The sequence below is a fragment of the Babylonia areolata genome, chromosome 15 (assembly GCF_041734735.1).
Source record: "Babylonia areolata isolate BAREFJ2019XMU chromosome 15, ASM4173473v1, whole genome shotgun sequence".
NCBI lineage: Eukaryota > Metazoa > Mollusca > Gastropoda > Neogastropoda > Buccinidae > Babylonia > Babylonia areolata.
In genome coordinates, this window is record NC_134890.1 from 997514 (window position 1) to 1023690 (window position 26177).

At 43.0% G+C, this 26177-nt stretch overlaps 2 protein-coding genes across 3 annotated transcripts in view; one reads left to right on the plus strand and one right to left on the minus strand.

Annotated features, from left to right (window-relative positions):
* The first annotated feature begins 2783 nt into the window (after positions 1-2783).
* LOC143290353 (uncharacterized) lies at positions 2784-8521 on the plus strand. Its single transcript, XM_076599715.1, has 2 exons — positions 2784-6798; positions 6885-8521. The coding sequence occupies exons 1-2, from the start codon at positions 6319-6321 to the stop codon at positions 7221-7223; spliced, it is 819 nt and encodes a 272-aa protein (XP_076455830.1). The 5' UTR covers positions 2784-6318; the 3' UTR covers positions 7224-8521.
* A 1984-nt stretch (positions 8522-10505) lies between these two features.
* The window catches only part of LOC143290354 (uncharacterized), a 153974-nt gene continuing 138302 nt past the window's right edge, over positions 10506-26177 (minus strand). For both annotated transcript variants that reach the window (XM_076599716.1, XM_076599717.1), the window contains 3 exons: positions 25560-25639; positions 16878-16928; positions 10506-13785 (listed from right to left, as the gene is read on the minus strand). In XM_076599716.1, the coding sequence (XP_076455831.1) occupies positions 13753-13785; positions 16878-16928; positions 25560-25639 (164 nt within the window). In that variant the 3' untranslated portion in view covers positions 10506-13752. The remainder of the gene's footprint in view (positions 13786-16877; positions 16929-25559; positions 25640-26177) is intronic.

Below are 26177 nucleotides of genomic sequence, written 5' to 3' on the forward strand. Positions count from 1 at the left end.
AATTATACATAAGAACAGGCATACGATACCAACAATTACCAATCGGCACCTCACACTTCCAACACTCACACACACAAAACAGATGCAAGACAGAACAAATGTCCAATTGTTGAATACAGAAAAAGCAATGTTCACGGTCTTCTAGAATAAAGTGAATGGACATACAGGGCAGAAAATAGGAAGAGGCGACAAAGACAAGACAGCAGTAAGAAACAGTGATAGAAAGACAGCAGTAAGAAACAGTGATAGAAAGACAATGGTAAGAAACCGTGAAAGACAACAGCAAGAAACAGAGTGATAGAAGACGGTGACAGAAAGACAAGACAGCAGTAAGAAACAGTGATAGACAAGAAACAGCGAGCGATAGACAAGACGAGAAACAAAAGTGAGCATTCCCAAGGGGAGAGAAACATTACAAAGACAGATTCCAGTAGGAAACAAACTGAACAGCATCTAGGGAACATGACCTGAAAGCAGCAGTCTAGGGAACATTACACTAAACCAGCAGCTTTGGGGAAGGAGAGAAAGACAACATTAAGAAACACAGCAGCCATGGGAACAGTGACACAATTACACAGTGAAACAAAGCATTCCATGAGGGAAGATGGAGGACACCATTAAGATACAACAGCAGTTAACTGAAAACAGATTATGGAGGACAGCGAATAACATGAAAAAGCACTCAGACAGGGACAGATGGACAGCATAAGAAACAACTGCATCAGAATTTACATGATAATGAAACATCAGCACCATGGGGAAACATGGAAGAAGACAGCATTAAAAAACAGTGATTAGAAAGACACTCATAAAAAATCATGTGGTGGAAGGACTAACAAAAAACAAGCTACAGCAAAGAATTAAAAAAGTGATAGAAGCAGTCTCAAGTAAAATGAATGAAAACAACAGGAAAACATGAACAGAAAGACACGTAAAAAACAGTGATTAGAAAAACTGCTGTAGAAAAGTGTCAATACGCATACTGTGACTAATAGCCATCACAAACAGTGTGAAAACTGCATCAAAAATACAGAACAAGACGTCAAAATCAAGTCCAGAAAGAAAATATTCAAGACACATAAGAAAAGTGACTAAAAAAGACAAAAGTAAGAAAAACATGATGAGAAAAAAGAAAGAACAAGACAAGCAAAGAAAAGTGATAGAAAGGACAGCATAACGAACGTGATAGAAAAAGCGGTAAGAACAAAAGAAGCCAGTGAAACATTGCATGGAAGTCCATAATGAAACATATCAAAAGACAACAGTTAAGGAAATAAAAATGATAGAAAGAGCATACACACACACGTGTGGGGACACAATGAAATGGAACAAACATATAGAAGACAACATGAAAGTGATAACAAACAACAGTATGAAACAAGAAGGCGTAAAACAAATATGGACAAAGAAAGGATAGCACTATGGCAATGAAAGCAAACAGACACAAATGGAAATGACTATAACACATATGGACAAGAATGCATAAGAACTGTGACACACAAGAAAGACATAAAAACAAACACAGTAAGGACATACAAATGAAACGTAAACAATCAAACACTGTAAGGACACACATGGACATAACAACACAGTAAGGAACAACACAGTAATGGACTATGAAGAAACAACAGTATGACACAATTGAAATGGACCTTTAAAAGCTCCAGCAGAAGGAGAACAGGACAGAAAAATTAGGGGACACCAGTCAGAAAAAATGACCCGTAAGTAACTGAGAAGACAACATAAGAAACGTAAATAGGACAATCAGTAAGAAACGATGAAGAAGCAGTAAGCAAACAGTGATAGCAAGACAGTGATAGAAAGCAAGACAGCAGTAAGAAACAGTGATAGACAAGAAACAGAGTGATAGAAAGACAAGATGAGAAACAGTGACAGAAAAAAAGACAAGAAACAGAGTGATAGAAAGACAAGACGAGAAACAGTGACAGAAAAAGACAAGAAACAGCGATAGAAAGACGACGAGAAACAAAGTGATAGAAACAAGACAACAGTAAGAAACAGAGTGATGACACCATTTACACAAACATCAGCGTTCCTATGGGGGAAGATGGGGACACCATTTACACTGAAACATCAGCATTCCCACGGGGGAAGATGGGGACACCATTTACACTGAAACATCGGCATTCCCACGGGGGAAGATGGGGGACACCATTTACACAAACATCAGCATTCCCATGAGGGACACCATTTACACTGAAACATCAGCATTCCTATGGGGGAAGATGGGACACCATTTACACTGAAACAGCATTCCCATGGGTGAAGATGGGGACACCATTTACACTGAAACATAGCATTCCCATGGGGGAAGATGGGGGACACCATTTACACTGAAACAGCATTCCCACGGGGGAAGATGGGGGACACCATTTACACTGAAACATCAGCATTCCCACGGGGGAAGATGGGGACACCATTTACACTGAAACATCAGCATTCCCACAGGGGAAGATGGACACCATTTACACTGAAACATCAGCATTCCCACAGGGGAAGATGGGGGACACCATTTACACTGAAACAGCATTCCTATGGCAGAAGATGGGGACACCATTTACACTGAAACATCAGAATTCCCACGGGGGAAGATGGGGACACCATTTACACTGAAACAGCATTCCCATGGGTGAAGATGGGGACACCATTTACACTGAAACAACAGCATTCCCATGGGGGAAGATGGGGACACCATTTACACTGAAACAACAGCATTCCCATGGGGGAAGATGGGGACACCATTTACACTGAAACATAGCATTCCCATGGGGGACATCATTTACACTGAAACATCAGCATTCCCACGGGGGAAGATGGGGGACACCATTTACACTGAAACATCAGCATTCCCACGGGGGAAGATGGGGACACCATTTACACTGAAACATCAGCATTCCCACAGGGGAAGATGGGGGACACCATTTACACTCAAACAGCGTTCCTATGGGGACACCATTTACACTGAAACATAGCATTCCCATGGGGGAAGATGGGGACACCATTTACACTGGAACATCAGCATTCCCACGGGGGAAGATGGGGGATACCATTTACACTGAAACATCAGCATTCCCACAGGGGAAGATGGGGGACACCATTTACACAAACATCAGCGTTCCTATGGGGGAAGATGGGGACACCATTTACACTGAAACATCAGCATTCCCACGGGGGAAGATGGGGACACCATTTACACAAACATCAGCGTTCCTATGGGGACACCATTTACACAAACATCAGCATTCCCATGAGGGACACCATTTACACTGAAACATCAGCAATCCTATGGGGGAAGATGGGGGACACCATTTACACTGAAACATCAGCATTCCTATGGGGGACACCATTTACACTGAAACATCAGCATTCCTATGGGGGAAGATGGGGGACACCATTTACACTGAAACAGCATTCCCTCGGGGAAGATGGGACACCATTTACACTGAAACAGCATTCCCGTGGGGGAAGATGGGGACACCATTTACACTGAAACAGCATTCCCGTGGGGGAAGATGGGGACACCATTTACACTGAAACAGCATTCCCATGGGGGAATTTGGGGACACCATTTACACTGAAACATCAGCATTCCTATGGGGGAAGATGGGGACACCATTTACACTGAAACAGCATTCCCATGGGGGAAGATGGGGACACCATTTACACTGAAACATCAGCATTCCCACGGGGGAATTTGGGGGACACCATTTACACTGAAACAGCATTCCCACGGGGGAAGATGGGGACACCATTTACACTGAAACATCAGCATTCCCATGGGGGAATTTGGGGGACACCATTTACACTGAAACAGCATTCCCTTGGGGGAAGATAGGGACACCATTTACACTGAAACAGCATTCCCATGGGGGACACCATTTACACTGAAACATCAGCATTCCTATGGGGGACACCATTTACACTGAAACATCAGCATTCCCATGGGGGAAGATGGGGACACCATTTACACTGAAACAGCATTCCCGTGCGGGAAGATGGGGACACCATTTACACTGAAACATCAGCATTCCCATGGGGGAAGATGGGGACACCATTTACACTGAAACATCAGCATTCCCATGGGGGAAGATGGGACACCATTTACACTGAAACATCAGCATTCCCATAGGGGAAGATGGGGACACCATTTACACTGAAACATCAGCATTCCCTTGGGGGAAGATGGGGACACCATTTACACTGAAACATCAGCATTCCCATGGGGGAAGATAGGGACACCATTTACACTGAAACATCAGCATTCCCATGGGGGGTGGGGTGGGGGATAAAAAAAACAATCCATCAGCAAAGAACTTGACAAAAAGGTGAACTAGACAGGCAGGGTCTTCAAGATAAATGCCAATGTAACTGAACACAGGAATCATGGAACAGAAAGACACTGTAAAGCATATCAGGGCATTATTGACCACAAACTGCTGTAGCATTGTCCTCTAACTTTGACTTTTAGCCATCACAAATCACTTGTACTAAACTGCATCAAAATACATTACCACCATATGACTGCTCAATTATCAAGTCCAGAAAAAGAGAAAATATTCAAGACAAAATATAGAGTAAATGGACTAACAAATAAGACCAAAAATAAGAAAAAACTAGACAGATTGAGGAAAAAATTGAAAAAGCCAGAAACAAAAAAAGTTGATAGAAACAGGAACTTTCCAGCACATAGGTTCCAGAAAATGGGGATACTATTTCTAAAAGAGCCCCAGTCATTCCCATGGAGGTCCATCAAATGCTACAACTTTCCACAACATGGGCAATATTTGAAATGGACAATCAAAAAATGTATGGGGACACAATGAAATGGACTATACCACACACACTGTGTGGGGGACACAATGAAATGGGCTGTAACAAACACTATATGGACAGGACACACAATGAAATGGACTATAACACTGTATGGACACAATGAAATGGGCTATAACACTGTATGACACACAATGAAATGGACTATAACACTATGGACAATGAAATGGGCTATAACACTGGACACACAATGAAATGGACTATAACAACCAAACACTGTATAGATACAAAATGAAAAGGACTATAACAAAACACTCTATTGACACAGAATGAAATGGACTATAACAAACACTGTATGGATACACAATGAAACGGACTATAACACACACTATGGAAACAATGAAATTGACTATAACACTGTATGGACACACAATGAAATGGACTATAACAATCAAACACTGTATGGACACACATTGAAATGGACCTTTAACGTCTCCACCACATGAAGGAGGAACAAGAAAAGTAAAATATTTTTAGGGGGGACACCAAGTCAGAACAATTTGACCCGTACAAGTATATCTGGAGCAGACAACATGGTATCTTACCTATTAGGCAGATTCAGTATCTGACACTGCATTCAATTATACACTGCTGTTTAATCAAATTTCCTTGATGTTGGAACTGGACCTATGAGTTTAATCTAGCCCATTTAAAAACTACTTTGATGGACAATCCTTACTTGGTATTGCCAGCATTTGAATTGAAGACTAAGTAACGCTAACAGTGAATAATTAGCCCGTATCAATCAACTGGGTTGATTCTTTTGTTCATAAAGTACAAGTATATGTTGCTTATAATGCAGCAGATACTACGTCTATATTATTTCAGCAGATACTATGTCACAAATTCAACAGCAAGTTAAGAAATTTTCCACAAAATACATGATCAAAGTTTAAAATCCTGACTTATGCAATCATTACCGTAAGTTATAGATCAAACACATTAAAGAAAAGCAAAAAGTGTAACAAGAAAGGGTACACTTAGAATGGTAAGTTCATTTACAATGCCAAATTGTAAACAAGTATATCCAAGATTACGTTATGCTTCAAATGTTTATTCATATATGTTAAATGATGAGTTAATTTACAATGACAGATTGTGAGCAAAGCATTTCCAAGATTATGCAAGGTAAAGAAAGGCAGATCTATACACAGGTAGACACTGAACAAGAAGATACGGGGACATGGGCACAGTAAATTCATGTCTGGGAGAAGATTCAACGCCTAACAAATCTCTGCCATGTGCCGCACACATTCACAAACCACAAATGCCATTTTCATAGTTTCATCCCACCAAATACACATCATCGGTGCATACAAATCACATCATCTGAGGTTACTGGAAGCAATCACGCCTGAACGTGTAACTGTGTGGTGAACAACATCCAAACGTGAACAGACCTGTGTCAAAACTTCATCAGTTCACACACACACAGCAGTGGTGGATGTGGAAAACAAACTGCTGAACATGACAGACTGGACAGGGGTCCTTGACACGTCCACACCACACTACACAGACTGGACAGGGGTCCTTGACACGTCCACACCACACTACACAGACTGGACAGGGGTCCTTGACACGTCCACACCACACTACACAGACTGGACAGGGGTCCTTGACACGTCCACACCACACTACACAGACTGGACAGGGGTCCTTGACACGTCCACACCACACTACACAGACTGGACAGGGGTCCTTGACACGTCCACACCACACTACACAGACTGGACAGGGGTCCTTGACACGTCCACACCACACTACACAGACTGGACAGGTGTCCCTGACACGTCCACACCACACTACACAGACTGGACAGGGGTCCTTGACACGTCCACACCACACTACACAGACTGGACAGGGGTCCTTGACACGTCCACAGCACACTACACAGACTGGACAGGGGTCCCTGACACGTCCACACCACACTACACAGACTGGACAGGGGTCCCCTGACACGTCCACACCGCACTACACAGACTGGACAGGGGTCCTCTGACACGTCCACACCGCACTACACAGACTGGACAGAGGTCCTCGACACGTCCACACCGCACTACACAGACTGGACAGGTGTCCTTGACACGTCCACACCACACTACACAGACTGGACAGGTTTCTTTGACACGTCCACACCACACTACACAGACTGGACAGGGGTCCTCGACACGTCCACACCACACTACACAGACTGGACAGAGGTCCTCGACACGTCCACACCACACTACACAGACTGGACAGGGGTCCTCGACACGTCCACACCACACTACACAGACTGGACAGAGGTCCTCGACACGTCCACACCACACTACACAGACTGGACAGGGGTCCTTGACACGTCCACACTACACAGACTGGACAGGGGTCCTTGACACGTCCACACCACACTACACAGACTGGACAGGGGTCCTTGACACGTCCACACCACACCACACAGACTGGACAGAGGTCCTTGACACGTCCACACCACACTACACAGACTGGACAGAGGTCCTTGACACGTCCACACCACACTACACAGACTGGACAGAGGTCCTTGACACGTCCACAGCACACTACACAGACTGGACAGGTCCTTGACACGTCCACACCACACAGACTGGACAGAGGTCCTTGACACGTCCACACCACACTACACAGACTGGACAGAGGTCCTTGACACGTCCACACCACACTACACAGACTGGACAGAGGTCCTTGACACGTCCACACCACACCACACCACACCACACCACACCACCCTGACAGCTGGGGAAAAGACTGTCATGGAACTTTCAGCTGACACTCCACAAACAGAACAGTACCTTGCAAAAACAATTTTATGAAAAAAACAAAATAAAAACACATTCTCTATTAAAAAAACAAACCCAAAACAAAAAAACAACCCCACAAACACAGCACCAGAAATTTTACCTTCTTTTCTTTACTCAAGTTATTCACCATTTCAGTTGTTCTATGTCCAGTGATATGTTCTGTAATGATTAAAGTGTCGTTGAATGAAATATTAAAATCATGACTTGTGGTTGAATTCAAAGGTCAACCATGAGCATTGTGAAAACAATGACAGGTCCTATCATTTTGTTGAAAAGAAAATTCAGTTTTAGTTTCTCAAGGAGGCATGACTGTGTTCAGACAAATCCATATATGCTCTACCGCATCTGCAAGGCAGATGCCTAACCAGCAGCATAACCCAACGCGCTTCGTTTAGGCCTTGACTACATGCATATATATTTGTGTGCTTATCACAGAGGATTTCTTCTACAGAATTTTGCTAGAGGACAACACTCTGATTGCCATAGGTTCTTTATCAGTACGCAAAGTGCATGCTGCATAAAGGACCTCAGTTTATCATCTCATCTAAATGACTAGATGCTCAGTTTGATTTTCCAGTCCAACATAGGAGAAAGAGCGAGAGGTGGATTCGAACCCAGTCCCTAACGGACTCTCTGTATTGGCATATGAACATCTTAACAATTCAGCCACTTTCTTTTTAATCATTTAAACATAATAGAAACTTCACAATTTCACTTCAATGCCTTGCGATGGCTGCCAGTATAACCTGACAAAAATTACATTTGGTGGAAAACACAGGGAAAGGTTCAAAATATTGGTGTGCACTGTCACATGTATCAATACATGGCTTTGGGGATGGTGCTTGTGCACACTGGTTGTTTTAAAAAAAAAAAAAAAAAAAAAAGAAAAAAAGAAAAGAAAAGAAAAACTTAGAAATAATCAAAAATTACTGCCAACATTATTTCCTGATCACATGCGTAACATTTCTAACATGAGGTTTCAAAAGGAGGAGTTTGTATTATACTCCATGTTTGGTGTTAAATATACTTACCATGTCAAACTGATGCAAACTAGGCCTATTGGTTTGCTCTGCTTGGCCAAATTTCGCGCGGCTAACAGTGAAAAGACGGGCCCACCCGCTCTCAGCCAATCAAACGCCTCTAAAAACTATAAGCGCTTAATCATTCCTTTGGCCAAGGCTCTCCACGCCATCTTGTCAGGTTTACGCTCTGTCTTGTCTTACGCTTTTTTCGGCTATTCAGCGTATCCTTTTGGCCTTATTTTGTTGCATGCGGCTTGTGTTTATTGTATTCTTACATATGAGTTTTTTCCTCTTTCACCCATAACATTCCATAATCATTTAACAGAATTTCAAAACACACAAGTTTCTTTGTATCGTGTCATATGAAACTAATAACAAGATATTGTGAAATCGAAGGGGTGCTTGTTTCTTTTGCACAGACCTTCCTTGACACTGGACTGACAGACTTCTTGACATGGACAAGAGAAAAACAACTTGCACACAATGGGCGATGCTGTGCCAGTCACTCAGCTGACCCCACCAGTTCTGCACTCAGGTTCTTTCCAGGCTAGACCAGCTAGCTTCTGGAATCCCCTAAAAATGGCCACCTCTTGTTGGGCAAAGTGCCCAGTGATCAGCCTCTGTGCTGTAAGGACAACGTTGTGCACTGCTGTCAGTGTGGCTGTCATCAACTGTCGTCACAACATCTTTCTTTCCTTCCCCACGACTGAAGTGACCGCCGCCTAAGTGCCACGAAGGTCAGTGTCATCAAACCTGGGGCAGAAAGTCACTGTCCTCGCAAACCGTTTTCTTGTGGCTGTGACAACTGGTGGTATCATCACTCACAACATACAGCCACGGTCAAGCGTACCACATGTCCACACACAGTAATCTGAGTTAAAATGTAACAATGTCACCGTCATAATAATATTGGATAATCATACAGCAATCTACCCAGAAAATTGGTCTGGGTTCTTAACAAAACATCATACACAGAAGGTTCCATCAATGTTACATATACACACCAAAATGTTCCCAGCAAAGTACACACACACAAAACACATTCCATAACAACTGGCAGTACATGGATACTGAAAAGCTCCAAAACATCACTATATACATCCATCCATCCATTCAGTGTGACTGCACTGCTGTCACACTCTGCTTTCTGCAAGCCTGACAATGCCGGATCTCCTCAGGCTTCAAACAACCATCAGGCAGCTGCTCAAAGACCAGATGTGGTGTAACATGTATGAACCAGTCTGCATGCTCTGAGACACCTTGAAACAGAGATCTGATGCTGTAAGCCACACTGGCTGTCTGCTGACAGCAGGCTGGTGACACAGTGGGTTTGACAGCAACACAAATGGAAGAACAAAAAACCCCAGCAACATCACAGTACAGGAATTCTGTTAGAGATGGAAATGCCAAACATGAAGCAAGGGACCTTATCCATAACACCAGCCACAACTAACAAAACTACTCCCCTCAAAAAACAAAGAAAAACAAAAACAAACATGAAAAAAACCTGCTGATAAAGGGGTTCAAGTACAGAATCAAGTACAGGGAGCACAGAATTTCCAACATCAATGATACTACATGTTTTTACAGTGTGTAATGCAACTGACTGTGTTTTGACATGGAAAGGCACAATATAAATCATAATCATTACCCCCCCAACCCCCACAAACAGGAAAAAAAAAATCACAGTTAAGTTGTTCAGTTAAAGAAGTAAATGCAAAACAGGTAGTAAGAACTTCCTCAAAATGATCAAACTGACTCCTAGCCCTTCGTTTACTGTCCCCACCCCACGCCCCCACCCAAAAAAAACCAAAAACAAAAAGCAAACAACAATAAATAAATGTAAACTGAACATAAGGTACAGCAACAATGCAAGTACTGTCAACAAAGTATCAACAACTGTACCAATGACATGAAAACAACTGCTGTTTATGTCCTGTCAACAAAGTATTAACAAGTGTATCAATGACATGAAAGCAACTGCTGTTCATGTCCTGTCAACAAAGTATTAACAACTGTATCACTGACATGAAAACTGCTGTTTATGTCCTGTCAACAAAGTATCAACAACTGTATCAATGACATGAAAACAACTGCTGTTTATGTCCTGTCAAGAAAGTATTAACAACTGTATCACTGACATGAAAACAACTGCTGTTTATGTCCTGTCAACAAAGTATTAACAAGTGTATCAATGACATGAAAGCAACTGCTGTTTATGTCCTGTCAACAAAGTATTAACAACTGTATCAGTGACATGAAAACAACTGCTGTTTATGTCCTGTCAACAAAGTATTAACAACTGTATCACTGACATGAAAACTGCTGTTTATGTCCTGTCAACAAAGTATCAACAACTGTATCAATGACATGAAAACAACTGCTGTTTATGTCCTGTCAACAAAGTATTAACAAGTGTATCAATGACATGAAAACAACTGCTGTTTATGTCCTGTCAACAAAGTATTAACAAGTGTATCAATGACATGAAAACAACTGCTGTTTATGTCCTGTCAACAAAGTATTAACAAGTGTATCAATGACATGAAAGCAACTGCTGTTTCTGTCCTGTCAACAAAGTATTAACAAGTGTATCAATGACATGAAAACAACTGCTGTTTATGTCAGTCTGGTCAAGTGGAGTGGAGTGATGGCCTAGAGGTAATGCGTCCGCCTAGGAAGCCAGAGAATCTGAACGCGCTGGTTCGAATCACGGCTCAGCCGCCAATATTTTCTCCCCCTCCACTAAACCTTGAGTGGTGGTCTGGACGTTAGTCATTCGGATGAAACGATAAACCGAGGTCCCGTGTGCAGCATGCACTTAGCACACATAAAAGAACCTACGGCAACAAAAGGGTTGTTCTTTGCAGAAAATTCCACTTTGATAGGAAAAACAAATAAAACTGCACGCAGGAAAAAATCCAAAAAAAATGGGTGGCGCTGTAGTGTAGCGACGCGCTCTCCCTGGGGAGAGCAGCCTGAATTTCACACAGAGAAATCTGTTGTGGTAAAAAGAAATACAAATACAAAATACAAAAGTCCAGTCATTAAGTCTTACGAAAACCCTTTCAGGTTATTTGTCTAAAAGTAACCATTGTCAAAGGTCACGTTTCTTTACCACCTACCTTCACTATCCCCCACTGTCCCCCCCTGCCCCCCAAGAAAAAAAATATCTACCATCCATCCACCCCCCACAAATGCACACACAATTAACAATTACATGCAACAATAACACTGAGTATGCAATGATAATAATAACATTAATATTCATTAAATACACCAGTCTATGTGCATATTTATACCTTTCAGATATGCTTACAGAAGACAAAATCCACGAGTATTGTGGGAAAGAGGATTTCCACACGGATGATAGTTTTGTCACTGAAGAGCAAGTTACAGAAGCAGAAATGAGATAGACACATTTCAGGATGCAATATGACACGGTAATCTGTTCATCCAAGGCAAGCAGTTGCTTTTGAGACATGAAAATAAACACGCCAACCTACGCCTCCCCCTCAAGGTCTTAACTCACTCGGGATGACAAGTTTTCTCCCTTGCTTTTCCCCACAGACGGCCCATTTGTAAGGGTTTGAAAAAAAAATTACAAAAAATACAAAATACAGAGTAAGAAAATGAAACTTTCAGAACTGGGTCATTACTTGTTGAGCTATTACATATATATATATATATATATATATAAAATCAAATTTCTCATCTTATTTTTACAGTTTTGCCATATGTAGAAAATACTGCCAATTTTTCACCCCGAATCACCATACCCATGCTCGCTTTCTGCATTAAATTCGCTTTCTTCTTTGTCATCATCCACCTCTTCAATGTCCGACCCTTCAGTTTGTAGCATTTCAAGTACTTCAGCAACCCTAAAACGTTGCCGTCACTGCCTTGTTTGCTTCATAACATTCTGAGAAGAGCCCACTTAGCTAACAGGCTGGCACGCGAGCAGACGACCGGTCAGTGACTTTGTCAGCGTGTGTGCGAGACGGGCCACACATGCCAGGCTGACCAGTCATACTGTTTGATTGTGGAGTGACCCAGAATAGCCCACTCTGCTTGGCTAATCACAAAATCACGTGTACAGCGCGTGATGGAATTTTGCTTTCGGAGAATGCTATTCCATTCCTTCGTCCGAATCCGAATCCGTTTTGTGTAGGAATGCGTGAGCATTCCTTCGTCCGGAGAGAGTTAAAGTCTACCCTTGCTGAAGATGGTATGAATCAAAAGTCACTGCGCAAAAAGAAAGCTGACATTTCTCTTGTTTTGATCGGAAATAAAACATAACTTTGTACAAGCTTACGATCAATAGAACTGCAAATATCACGTCTCAGCTTGTTAGTGAGGAGAAAGCACATTAATTCAGAGTATGCATAAAGATCATGGCACTATTGCCAGGAAACAGTCATTTATTTCATCCAATTCTTTCCTGACCTAATTAGATAACTACTGACCAGTCATATATGTTATCCATTTCTTTCCTGACTGAGTCAGTGTGTGGTTGCCCAACAAACACAAGTGAAGCTTACGATCATGCTAATTTGTGTTAAAAAGTAATTTACCAAACAATTTTTCCTAGATATGAAAATTATCGATACATACACAAAATGGTTTTAGATAAAAAATGACATGAAAAATTTAGAAACATAAGAGCATATCTTATCACCAACTTTTTCTGGAGAAAAAGACTATACAAACTGAATAGACTGACTGAAACATAAATCTGCTCAAAGCATCCAGCATTTTTTGGCAAGATGTTACTGCATAGATTTTCAGATATACAGCTTTCCAAAAGTAAATGATCAAGGGAATTCAGCCTTGAAATACAGTTTGATGGCACGAATAGTATGCTGAATTTCCTCTCATTATCACAAAATATGTCCATAAGGCACTTGATTACGCTGCACCACGACAGCTGATGATGGCTGTGCAGAGAGCAGTGTGTGATCGTGAGTGATCACGGTGTTGCAGACAGGTTGTGGTTGTCAGGTCGGGGAGAAACGGCCAAGCTGATGCTCATGACCGGTCCTCTGGCCCTTGTCAGGCCTCTGTGCTCATGCCATGGTGTCCGGGCGTGTGGCTCCATCCTGAACAACATGTGGTGTTCATCATCAATTAGCATGAGGCCACACACACACACACACAAAGCATGTGTACGTGCGCGCACACACACACACACACACATGTGCTTACACAATGCACAACACAAAGCTGCCTCAATAAACATGCCACGGCAGTTTATGCCTTGCACTTTAGTTCCAAGTACGCGGCATTTACTTATCTGAAGACGAAAAACTGAAGTAACGAAACATCTTCAAGCTCTGGTAACTCCAGACCCAAGGAATAACCCACAGCCGCAGAACAGAAAAACGACTTGCCCAGAGTACAGCCATGCATAGCGCGCTGTAGAATGGGACCAGCTAGATAATACGCTGCCTGCCACTGACCTTGCCGCAGGCCACCTGCTGAGAAGGGGCTTGAGAAGGGAAGGAGAGAGGGAATAGTCAGCTACAGTACTGTTAGGTGTGGCATCCCGGCCATGTGTTAGTTCTCACACTCACACAACGGTGCCAGTGTGATGTGTCTGCGAATATTTGCATTCACATGAGGGAATCTCTCTCTCTCTCTCTCTGTATATATATATATATATATTTACACACACACACACACACACACACACACACACACAAGCAAAACACAACAATACATATATACACATGTATACATATACATAATTATATACACATACATTTATATACATACCAGTACATTATATATCAGTATCAGAATAAGTGCATGATCCTCATAAGACAAATTAACTTTGGTGAAGTATGTGATACATCACAGAGATAAAAAGCACGACAGCAAACCAAACCCAATCATACATCCCCTTCCCACTGTTTAACACACACACACACACACGCATGCACGCACGCACGCACGCGCGCGCGCACGCACACACACCTTTTATAATTATATCACCCCACGCCCCTCCCGACACACATGACTATATTCCTGTTCATTGTGCAAGCTGAAATTCGCCACTTTGTTTTTCTTTTCTTTTTTCTTTTTTAAAGGGAGGGAGAGGTGATTGTAATTTTTTTTTTTAACAGGTTCCAAAAAGTGACATGCTGAAATATGGAAAACATGAGTGAAAATGAATGACAAAGCACTAATGCACATTTGTACAAAACAAAAACGAACAAAAATAGTTAGAGAGAAGGAGCGCGCGCGCGCGCACACACACACACAGAGATGGAGGGCCCGGAGGGAGGGAGAGAGAAAGAGACAGACAGACAGAGAGAGAGAGAGAGAAGAATGTAATATTCACACATTAACACACACAAAAATACATTTGAGGTGCTTGTAGCATGCTTTGTATGCGGAATGCTTGTAACATGCATTTGGAATTATTATTATTATAGCATTTACTTTATAAAGAAATAATGTTATGCGTGTTGCATGCCATAGACATGAAGTGCTTGTAACATGCATATATTTACACACACACACACACACACACACGAATAGGAGGCATATGCACATGAAATGACAATAGACCACACACACACACACACAAACACATGCATGCATGCATTATTGTACTCACCAAATGGAGCCATTTTATGATGTTGATTATGTAGTTACTCCACTCACATATCACAATGTTAAAAAAAAACTCACTGACTACTGGCTCTCTGATAGTCTCAGCACCATACATGTTCCTAACAACTACTTCAGCACATCAGGTATAGACTTCTGAACTCACCTGCTGCTCAAAATATAAATGTTTCATCCACCCAGCGCCTGTATTCCTTGTGATCTATAACCTGTGTTTAAAGCTTTGTTTTAATCTGCTTTAATTCCACCTTCCTCCTGTTACAACCCAACACCCGTCTACACATTATTTCCAAATGTTATATATGGAAATGTGTTATACTGTAACTTACAATAATAAAAAGCTTAATTTTGGAATATTTTTATATCTCCAAGCATATCATACCATATACAAAAAGTTCATAAGGATGCGTATCTTCAGATTAAACAAACTGTTTATTTGCACTTCACCACCACCACCACCACCTCCAACACGCACGCACGCACGCGTGCACACACACACACACACACACGTGCGCGCTCACACACATGATGTAAAAAAAGCAATTGTTGCTTATTCAATTTACCATCAATAAATAAAATCTTGACTTTACACACACACACGCGCGCACACACACACACACACACTCACACAAACACAAATTTTTGGTATGTGGATGAATACAACAGAATATAATACATTTTTATGACATATCTATTCATTTGAAAGATGTACATGAGGGAAAGGACAAATTAAAACATGTAAACAGTATGTGCGTGTGCGGTAGTGGGCGCGCGCGCGCGCGTGTGTGCTCTGTGTGTGTGTGTGTGTTTCTTAACTCTTTTTATTTTTCTAAATATCAAATGTGACTTTCTTCTGCGACGCTGCTAACTAGAACGATTATACACACAAGTCACCACCAGTTCACTGCAATGACTCAGCTTCCTGGCACAGTGCCAGTGTGTAGCATCTATCTGACCTGCCTCACAAAGACCTTAAATCGTCAGTTATTAATTCGTATAATTAAGTCACTCACATACGCGTTTCAGACACCAGATTTTGTCAGGCGAAAGACAACACCTGGAGCTAGATTCGTCCCTATTTTTTTTCCACAAAAAAACTGATGCACACTTTTTATAGATCCACAAACACAGGCAATCCAACGCATGACCGCACAGCCAAAAGACTGCAATAGTCAGGGAAAGTTGTGACCTAGATACAGTGCGCCGCGTGCAGTGCGCTCTGTGGCTGAACGGGTTAGGCAGGAGGCCATGTGCATGATATAAAGAAGCCAGGACTAAATGTGCGATTTCGGAAGAGGGTGAACTGCCGTGATGCATTACTTTTTGTGTAGGTTATATCCACACAATACTGTTTGTGTTGGCCAACTGGTTATGTTCATACTATCCATCACAGCAGGTATTTAAAGGTCTGGCAAATAACATTTATTAAAACAGGCATACACACATGCACCTAAACACTCAGACATGCATACACACACACACAATTTTGGTGGTCCACCAAACATTTCATGTGAACAGCCCTACAGAAAAACTAAAGTGAAAGATGTGAACAACCAACCTTCATAAATGGGTCTGGATTGGGGGTGACATGTGGCCTCTGAATCTCAAACTGCAAGCACACAAAAATGACATTCACACATGGTCAACAATCCTTCTACAAACTGCAAGCACACAAAAATGACATTCACACATGGTCAACAATCCTTTTACAAACTGCAAGCACACATACAACATACACATACATGGTAAACTATTCTTGTATAATCTGCAAGCACACAAACGATATACATACATGGTTAACTATTCCAGTATAATCTGCAAGCACACAAACGATATACATACATGGTAAACTATTCCAGTATAATCTGCAAGGACAAACAAATGACATAAAAACATAATGATCAACTATGCTAGTATAATCTGCAAGCACAAAATAATGACATGCAAACATAATGATCAAATATTATGGTATAATCTGCAAGCACAAAATAATGACATGCAAACATAATGATCAAATATTATGGTATAATCTGCAAGCACAAAATAATGACATGCAAACATAATGATCAAATATTATGGTATAATCTGCAAGCACACAATAATGACATGCAAACATAATGATCAAATATTATGGTATAATCTGCAAGCACAAAATAATGACATGCAAACATAATGGTCAAATATTATGGTATAATCTGCAAGCACAAAATAATGACATGCAAACATAATGATCAAATATTATGGTATAATCTGCAAGCACAAAATAATGACATGCAAACATAATGGTCAAATATTATGGTATAATCTGCAAGCACAAAATAATGACATGCAAACATAATGATCAAATATTATGGTATAATCTGCAAGCACAAAATAATGACATGCAAACATAATTATCAAATATTATCGTATAATCTGCAAGCACAAAATAATGACATGCAAACATAATGATCAAATATTATCGTGTAATCTGCAAGCACACAATAATGACATGCAAACATAATGGTCAACAATTCTAGAACAAATTGCAAGCACACAATAATGACACCCACATAATGGTCAACTATTCTTGTACAAACTAGAGGCAAACCATAATGGCATACACACATAATGGTCAAATGTTCTAGTTTTAATGGAAAACAACAAGAAACACAGCACTTCATGACAGAAACCGGTCTTCAATGGAAAACAACACAGCACTTCATGACAGAAACCTGTCTTCAATGGAAAACAAAAAGAAACACAGCCTTTCATGACAGAGACCTGTCTTCAATGGAAAACAACAACACAGCACTTCATGACAGAAACCTGTCTTCAATGGAAAACAACAACACAGCACTTCATGACAGAAACCTGTCTTCAATGGAAAACAACACAGCACTTCATGACAGAAACCTGTCTTCAATGGATACAACACAGCACTTCATGACAGAAACCTGTCTTCAATGGAAAACAACAACACAGCACTTCACGACAGAAACCTGTCTTCAATGGAAAACAACAACACAGCACTTCATGACAGAAACCTGTCTTCAATGGAAAACAACACAGCACTTCATGACAGAAACCTGTCTTCAATGGAAAACAACAACACAGCACTTCACGACAGAAACCTGTCTTCAATGGAAAACAACAACACAGCACTTCATGACAGAAACCTGTCTTCAATGGAAAACAACAACACAGCACTTCATGACAGAAACCTGTCTTCAATGGAAAACACAGCACTTCATGACAGAAACCCGTCTTCATTGGAAAACAACAACACAGCACTTCACGACAGAAACCTGTCTTCAATGGAAAACAACACAGCACTTCACGACAGAAACCTGTCTTCAATGGAAAACAACAACACAGCACTTCATGACAGAAACCTGTCTTCAATGGAAAACAACACAGCACTTCATGACAGAAACCTGTCTTCAATGGAAAACAACAACACAGCACTTCATGACAGAAACCTGTCTTCAATGGAAAACAACAACACAGCACTTCATGACAGAAACCTGTCTTCAATGGAAAACAACAACACAGCACTTCATGACAGAAACCTGTCTTCAATGGAAAACAACACCACAGCACTTCATGACAGAAACCTGTCTTCAATGGAAAACAACACAGCACTTCATGACAGAAACCTGTCTTCAATGGAAAACAACAACACAGCACTTCATGACAGAAACCTGTCTTCAATGGAAAACAACAAGAAACACAGCACTTCATGACAGAAACCTGTCTTCAATGGAAAACAACAACACAGCACTTCATGACAGAAACCTGTCTTCAATGGAAAACAACACAGCACTTCATGACAGAAACCTGTCTTCAATGGAAAACAACACAGCACTTCATGACAGAAACCTGTCTTCAATGGAAAACAACAACACAGCACTTCATGACAGAAACCTGTCTTCAATGGAAAACACAGCCTTTCACGACAGAAACCTGTCTTCAATGGAAAACAACAACACAGCACTTCATGACAGAAACCTGTCTTCAATGGAAAACAACCAGAAACACAGCACTTCATGACAGAAACCTGTCTTCAATGGAAAACAACAAGAAACACAGCACTTCATGACAGAAACCTGTCTTCAATGGAAAACAACACAGCACTTCATGACAGAAACCTGTCTTCAATGGATACAACACAGCACTTCATGACAGAAACCTGCCTTCAATGGAAAACAACAACACAGCACTTCATGACAGAAACCTGTCTTCAATGGAAAACAACAAGAAACACAGCACTTCATGACAGAAACCTGTCTTCAATGGAAAACAACAACACAGCACTTCATGACAGAAACCTGTCTTCAATGGAAAACAACACAGCACTTCATGACAGAAAAGGAAATTTTCTATCTAAAATTACGTTTAAATAACATACTTACCGTGACCCAACTAGTGCAGACTCCGGCAGGGGTCTGACATTCCTGTCCTGTGCAAACTATCCGCCCATGCGGAGCAGACGAAACTACGGCCGATAACCTCCCGGAAGTAGGTAACCTCCCCTTTGTCCCGCTGGTTATCGCCCTCTTTTGACGGCAATATGCCATCACCAGCGCAGCAAGCAGGAAGAACAGGAAGCGGGGAGGACGGGAGGGTCTTAAATTTGGGTCACGGTAAGTATGTTATTTAAACGTAATTTTAGATAGAAAATTTCCTTTTAATTACACATACTTAACCGTGACCCAACTAGTGCAGAATAGCACGACAAGGTGGAGGGCTCGCCTGTTCTACTGTCTGTGAGCTGTGATGGTCTGTTGTGCAGCTACCACAGAAGCGATGGCTCTTGCGCCATCAACCCGCAGGCGTGCGACATCTCTCTGGTAGAAGTCGATGAGCCATTATCCCTTAGGCAATAGGTGTCCCTCAAGTAGAATTTGACGAAAGTAGAGTGTACTGTGTCGCCTAAGGACATTAGTGCGGGTAAAGAAGATAGAGGTCCACAGCTGTATTGTGGGGGAGGTCTGTGGACCACAGCTGAGCAGATGAGCGCGGATGAGCGTCAATGCAAGGAGGTGCGCATGTGGTTTGATCTGATGATTCCACAACGGATGTGGGCCGATAGTGGAAGTGGTTTTTGTGTTTGAAGGAAACTGTGGCACGAGACAGAGGTAGGTCACCGTGTTGGGCCTGCCTCAGGCATGACAGCCAGATCTGTGGAGCTCCTCCATGCGAGCTGACAGGCGATGGGCACTCCCCCGCCCCTGGCCCCCCCCCCCCCCCTTTTTTTGACGTTGTCAAAAAATGACAGCACTGGTATGTTGCCTATGCATAGGATGGCAGACATTTGGCAACAAAAGACTTGATGTCCCTGGTGTCTCTGGGACAGGGTTGTGTAATTGCCCAGGTAGGTACCATCACGAAGGGGCATACGGAAGGCTTGGTGGCTTCTCTGCCTGAGTGTGGCCTGTTGGAGTAACCTGCAGAAGGTTGTCCGCAGTCAATGGCTGGGTTGGATCAGGCTGTGGAAGTGCATTTCATGTGCCCACAGGTCACTGAGTCTCATTCAGTGATGGAATTCCCAAATGGAAGAGGGTTTCCATGGGGAAAATTTTTGCTGAAGGTTTTTTAGTGAGAAAGGGGACCGGATCCATGACAGGCCTCTGGCTGTGTGTGGTGCGCACTGAGTCTGGGATGGAGCGGGGCGGGGCAGGGAGGTAAGTGGCTCAAGATGTGTTGTACTGGCTATTGACATCAAGGCACTGATCTGACATACGTTTTTAGTATGGCCAGTGGTTTCTTAATTGCAAAGGGACATCATTTGCAGCTTAGTCTTTCATGAATGACTATGTCTCTCAGACTAGAAGTCAAATTGCACTGGGACTTAGTGCTGTAGCCTTAGGCCTAAGTAGCCTTTGGGAACCTTCCCAATTATGAGTCCTAAGGCCCTCTTGATTGAGGGACCGGGGATGCAACTTGGGCAAAACACTCTCTACTATAAATTGTATAATCGAATTCCAGCCCGAATAGACTGGACAGCAGATGCCTCCTCTGCTGTTCTGATGGAGACTGTCGTACTCGACTGATTATCATATACTGTTCCTAGGAGGACACCAATCAGCATGGGTAAACCAGGAAACAGCTGCCGTGTGCTTCAGGGACGAAGGTGTTCACCATGCAGATTATGTTGCAATGTAAGGAAGCCGGAAAGAGTTGACGGGGTCTTGTGGTGCAACCGTGTGTCAGAAAGACATGGTGCTTGCTTCCGAAGTGACAACAAAGTCATCCTCTGACAGTCCCTTGACCGAAGGCTGGGGCTCCATGATGGGATAGCCTGCCTAGGCTAGCAACCTCTGGAAGTGTCTCATTGGAAAGACAGTGCTTGAGGAGGAATGGCCATCTGTAACCACAGCAGTGGTTGTGTGTAGAGGCCGAAAGGATCGGGCAGGGAAGACTAAGTGCAGAAAGTGCTTTCGAACGCCAATTGTTTGAGACGTTGATGCTGGATTTGTGTTGGGGTGAACTGATGTGCTTGAATGCGGCATCTGCCGTGCTGGTATGAGTGGGCAGAAAGGTACACCCCTGTGGCTAATGGACGGTTCGTTGTGCTTTGTGGGACGCATCCGTCCTCGTCAATATGCCTTTCTCCCAAATGTAGAGGAAAACAATTATGACCCAGGCCTTCTGCTACTAGAGAGGAGTAGAAGAGATGGGCTGAGGGTGATTGTCTCCTGCCCAGTGGGCAGTTTTTGGGTCCGCTGAAACTTGTAAGGCAAGATAGACACCTCTTCATGGGAAGGCTGGCTAGGATGTAGGGCCTGTGTGGAGCTTTTGTCACAATCACAGTGGTGCAAACCAAGGGTTGTTGTAGGCAAGGGGAGAAAGAAGGGATGCCTTACAAACTTGGAAGGAATGAAAGGCATGTGTGTCCAGAGTGGCACCTCTAAGTTGGACTGCCTCACCCTTCCTTGTGCATCTCCAGCCTTATGGGTGATTGTTGCAGGCAAATGAGTTGGGTTGCCTTGTCCGTCCTTGCACCAAGAGAGGCATTCTTAGCCCTGTGGGTGTGAAGGGGGTATGTGTGGATCCCTAAGGACCAGCCACTATTGAAATGTGAAGGAGCATACATTCAGGCGTGAATGAGGCTATTATTATTTTATTTTATTTTTGTGAGTGCAGTCGTCCTCCAAAAGCAAGGTAGGGATGAATTTATGAAAATGAATACATATATGTGCCAAGGGAATAAAAACTTCCATCAGCTCAAGTGATGTCAGAAGTATGCCAATGACAAGAGATCGAGACACAAGAAATAAGCAGCTGTATAAGCATACGTGTAGCGTGCACCGATATACCCAAGTAAGTGGGTAAGTGTGCATAATCATCAATGGAAAGGAATCTGTCCATGCACCTACATATGAGATGTACATACGCATATGAATAAAGTGCCAGTACGTAGAGGCAGAGAGTTCTGGGCATTGTGAACAGAAGGCCGCAAATGCAAGTGTGCCTATATTGCTATGTAGGGAATCTCAATGAACAGATGTCAATGAATTGAGATAGAAATATAATTGTACATGTTAATATGAAAGTCGTCTGAACCTATCCCATAAGCACATACACATGTGTATACCGATGGATAAGTACGCATCTATACGTGAAAGCAGAAATGCGTATGAATGTAGCAATATATCTCATATATATGTATATATGTGTGTGTATATATATATACATATATATAGATTTTTTTTTTTTTTTTTTTTTTTTTTAATATGTATAGATTTTTCTATATATATTTCGTGATTGTTGCTTGTGATAATAAATCAAATGGATAGAAGGGGAAATATTGTGATGCATTTCCTGTGGCCAATAGCCTGAGAAACAGCAAGAAAAGTGCAGTTGCTATGCAAAGATGTGTAAAGTCCCTGACTGGGCATGAGGACCCAATGAGAAACCGAAAGAAAACATCGTTGGTGGACAGCACGGGGGGCAGGAGTGATGTGCTGTGTCGGCGAAACTAACCACAGCTTCGAGCGCCTAGGTTACAAATGTGGAGTTGCCTCCCTTGGCGCCGAAAATCATCGAAAAGGAATGTGTCTTTAGAGCACATATCCCCCTTGTGCGACGTGTCCTCGCTGAACAGGGAGGAGTGTCATGTTGTGTGTGAGAGTCCGTGGTTCGATGCCACCGTAACCGACACAGGTGAAAACGAGCACAAGGGGAATAATTATAATGTCCCTTAGTGCCGTGGGCATCCCAACCCGAATCGGTTGCCATCGGACGCGAGACGGTCAGGGCATGTGGCAAGACGGTGCCGTAATCGAGTGTTATGGGCGTCGTGGGCGAGGGGGTGACAAGTCCGTCGGCTTGCCGTGGGATGTGCATCCCCCTGTTGCTGAACGGCGGTCCAATCTCGCGAACAGCTCCTGCGAGAGGACCGGCGTTCAGTTGTCAGTTGTGTGTTGACGGATAAAGTGATAGACAAGATCGGCCCGAGCACTGCCGAGAGGCAGGATCGAGTTATTAATACATGTAAGAATTATCTTGATATTCATTGTGAAAACTTTAAATACAAAACTCGTTTACATATTTTCTGATTTATCAAGCACTGCGCACTCAATGTTGAAAAATGCAACAGACATACGTGGGGACTCTCTTTTTCTTCCCTACTTCAAGCGGGTAAAAGGCCTTGTCAGGCTTGCACGCCTTGATATTGATATATGGTATGATATAAGAGGTACTCCAACGTGGAAGTGCCAATATTAGTCTGGGAAACAGCAGAGTTAGGCAATGGGGCAGAAGAATCCAACACTGCCTAAGTTCCAATGGGGCGTGCACGTACCTGCTCTGTGGGCGCAAGGCGCGGCACCAGAAGGCAGAGTGGTGCATAATTGCTGCAGCAAGTTTAGCGATGAGTTGCTGATTGTTTGGTTGAGTAGCTTGCTGAGACACCATTAGTGGATGGGAAACAGCAGCACTCGGCGGTGTGGCAGATGGGGTCATCACCGCATAGCTTGGTAGGACCGTGCACACACTCGCACTGAAGGCGAGGAGCAGTGCCGGTGCAAGGGAAATAACTGCGGCGGTCACCGGCAAGGGTGCCGAAGCAGGGGTTGCCTCCCTTGGATCGGGTGATCCGGACAAGGGGGGGGTGCACGCGTATGGGCAAGCGTGTCCCCTAGTGGTCCACCTTCCTCCCTACACCAGGGGAGGGCATCCCTACACGCCTCGGTCGCTATTGGATCCGAGACGGTCGAGGCAAGCCGCGTGGGGGGTCGCGTGATCCGATGTCACGGCCGCCACCACGGACGCATCGCACATAGGGCCCAGTCTAACGTGCGGATCCAAGACAAGCTGCCTTCCTTTTTTTTTTTTTTTTTTTTCCCAAGGGATTGTGGCCATTCCATTGGTGCAACTGTGGGTATGGTAAAGAGATAGAGGAGATCGACTCGTACACTGCCGACTGGCAGGGCCGAGAAAACGCGGATCGCGTCGAGTGAGTTCGCGGATCGATAAAAATGACATGAAAGGTAACACTGACCTGAGTGTGTGACCACAAACCTCTAGAAGTCATCAGAGGAGGTGGCGGAGGTCTGGAGTCGACCGGAGGGAGCGGAGGAAGTGGAGAAGGCGGCGGGTTGGCGTTGTTTAGAGGGCCAGGAGTAGAGGGCCCAGAGTGTCGGCGAATCGATTGCGATCGCGCTTTAATTTTAGCACGATTCCCCAATCGAGCTACATAATTATGTGACCTGGTTGGAGACATAATTTGACCACAAACAAGAACGCCAGAGAATCGACAGACAGACAGAAAATACGAAAAAACTTAGCCGTATGAAGAGCACAGGTACAGGAGTCATGATGGCTGCCGGAAAAAGAGGGCGATAACCAGCGGGACAAAGGGGAGGTTACCTACTTCCGGGAGGTTATCGGCCGTAGTTTCGTCTGCTCCGCATGGGCGGATAGTTTGCACAGGACAGGAATGTCAGACCCCTGCCGGAGTCTGCACTAGTTGGGTCACGGTTAAGTATGTGTAATTAAACCTGTCTTCAATGGAAAACAACGACACAGCACTTCATGACAGAAACCGGTCTTCAATGGAAAACACCAACACAGCACTTCATGACAGAAACCTGTCTTCAATGGAAAACAACAAGAAACACAGCACTTCATGACAGAAACCTGTCTTCAATGGAAAACAACAAGAAACACAGCACTTCATGACAGAAACCTGTCTTCAATGCAGAACGATGCAACACTCTAATTCAAAAGCCTGCATCCCAGCTCAGTGACTTACGGGCTGTGTCTGGTTGTAGGGCCCCAGCATGTTGAAGATGTAATCCCAGGACGAGTTGTTCAGGTCTGCTCCACTCCTTTCTGTGACACAGTGACAATGGGAATGCCCTTGAAATGAAGAAACCCATCAACACAGACAATGGACAGGAGATAAGAATGCCAATCAAAGAGTGGAGGGGAAGAAATGTGGAGTATATATATATATATCACAATGTTATTCGTGAATTTACAACTTTTTCCGTCTTTGAAATGAAAGAGTACACAGGAAGAAATGAATGTGGGAACTGCCAAACTCCCCTGCCCCCCAAAACAAAACATCTAAAAACAAAACAAAACAAAAAAACCCCCAAAAAAACCACGCCCCCCTTAAAACAAAATCTATAGAATATAGAATACATAAACCAAAACCACAGCCCTCCACTATCCATGATATAAAAACCACACCCCCTCCACTATCCATGATATCAAAACCACAGCCCCTCCACTATCCATGATATCAAAACCACAGCCCCTCCACTATCCATGATATCAAAACCACACCCCCTCCACTATCCATGATATCAAAACCACAGCTCTCCACTATCCATGATATCAAAACCACAGCCCCTCCACTATCCAT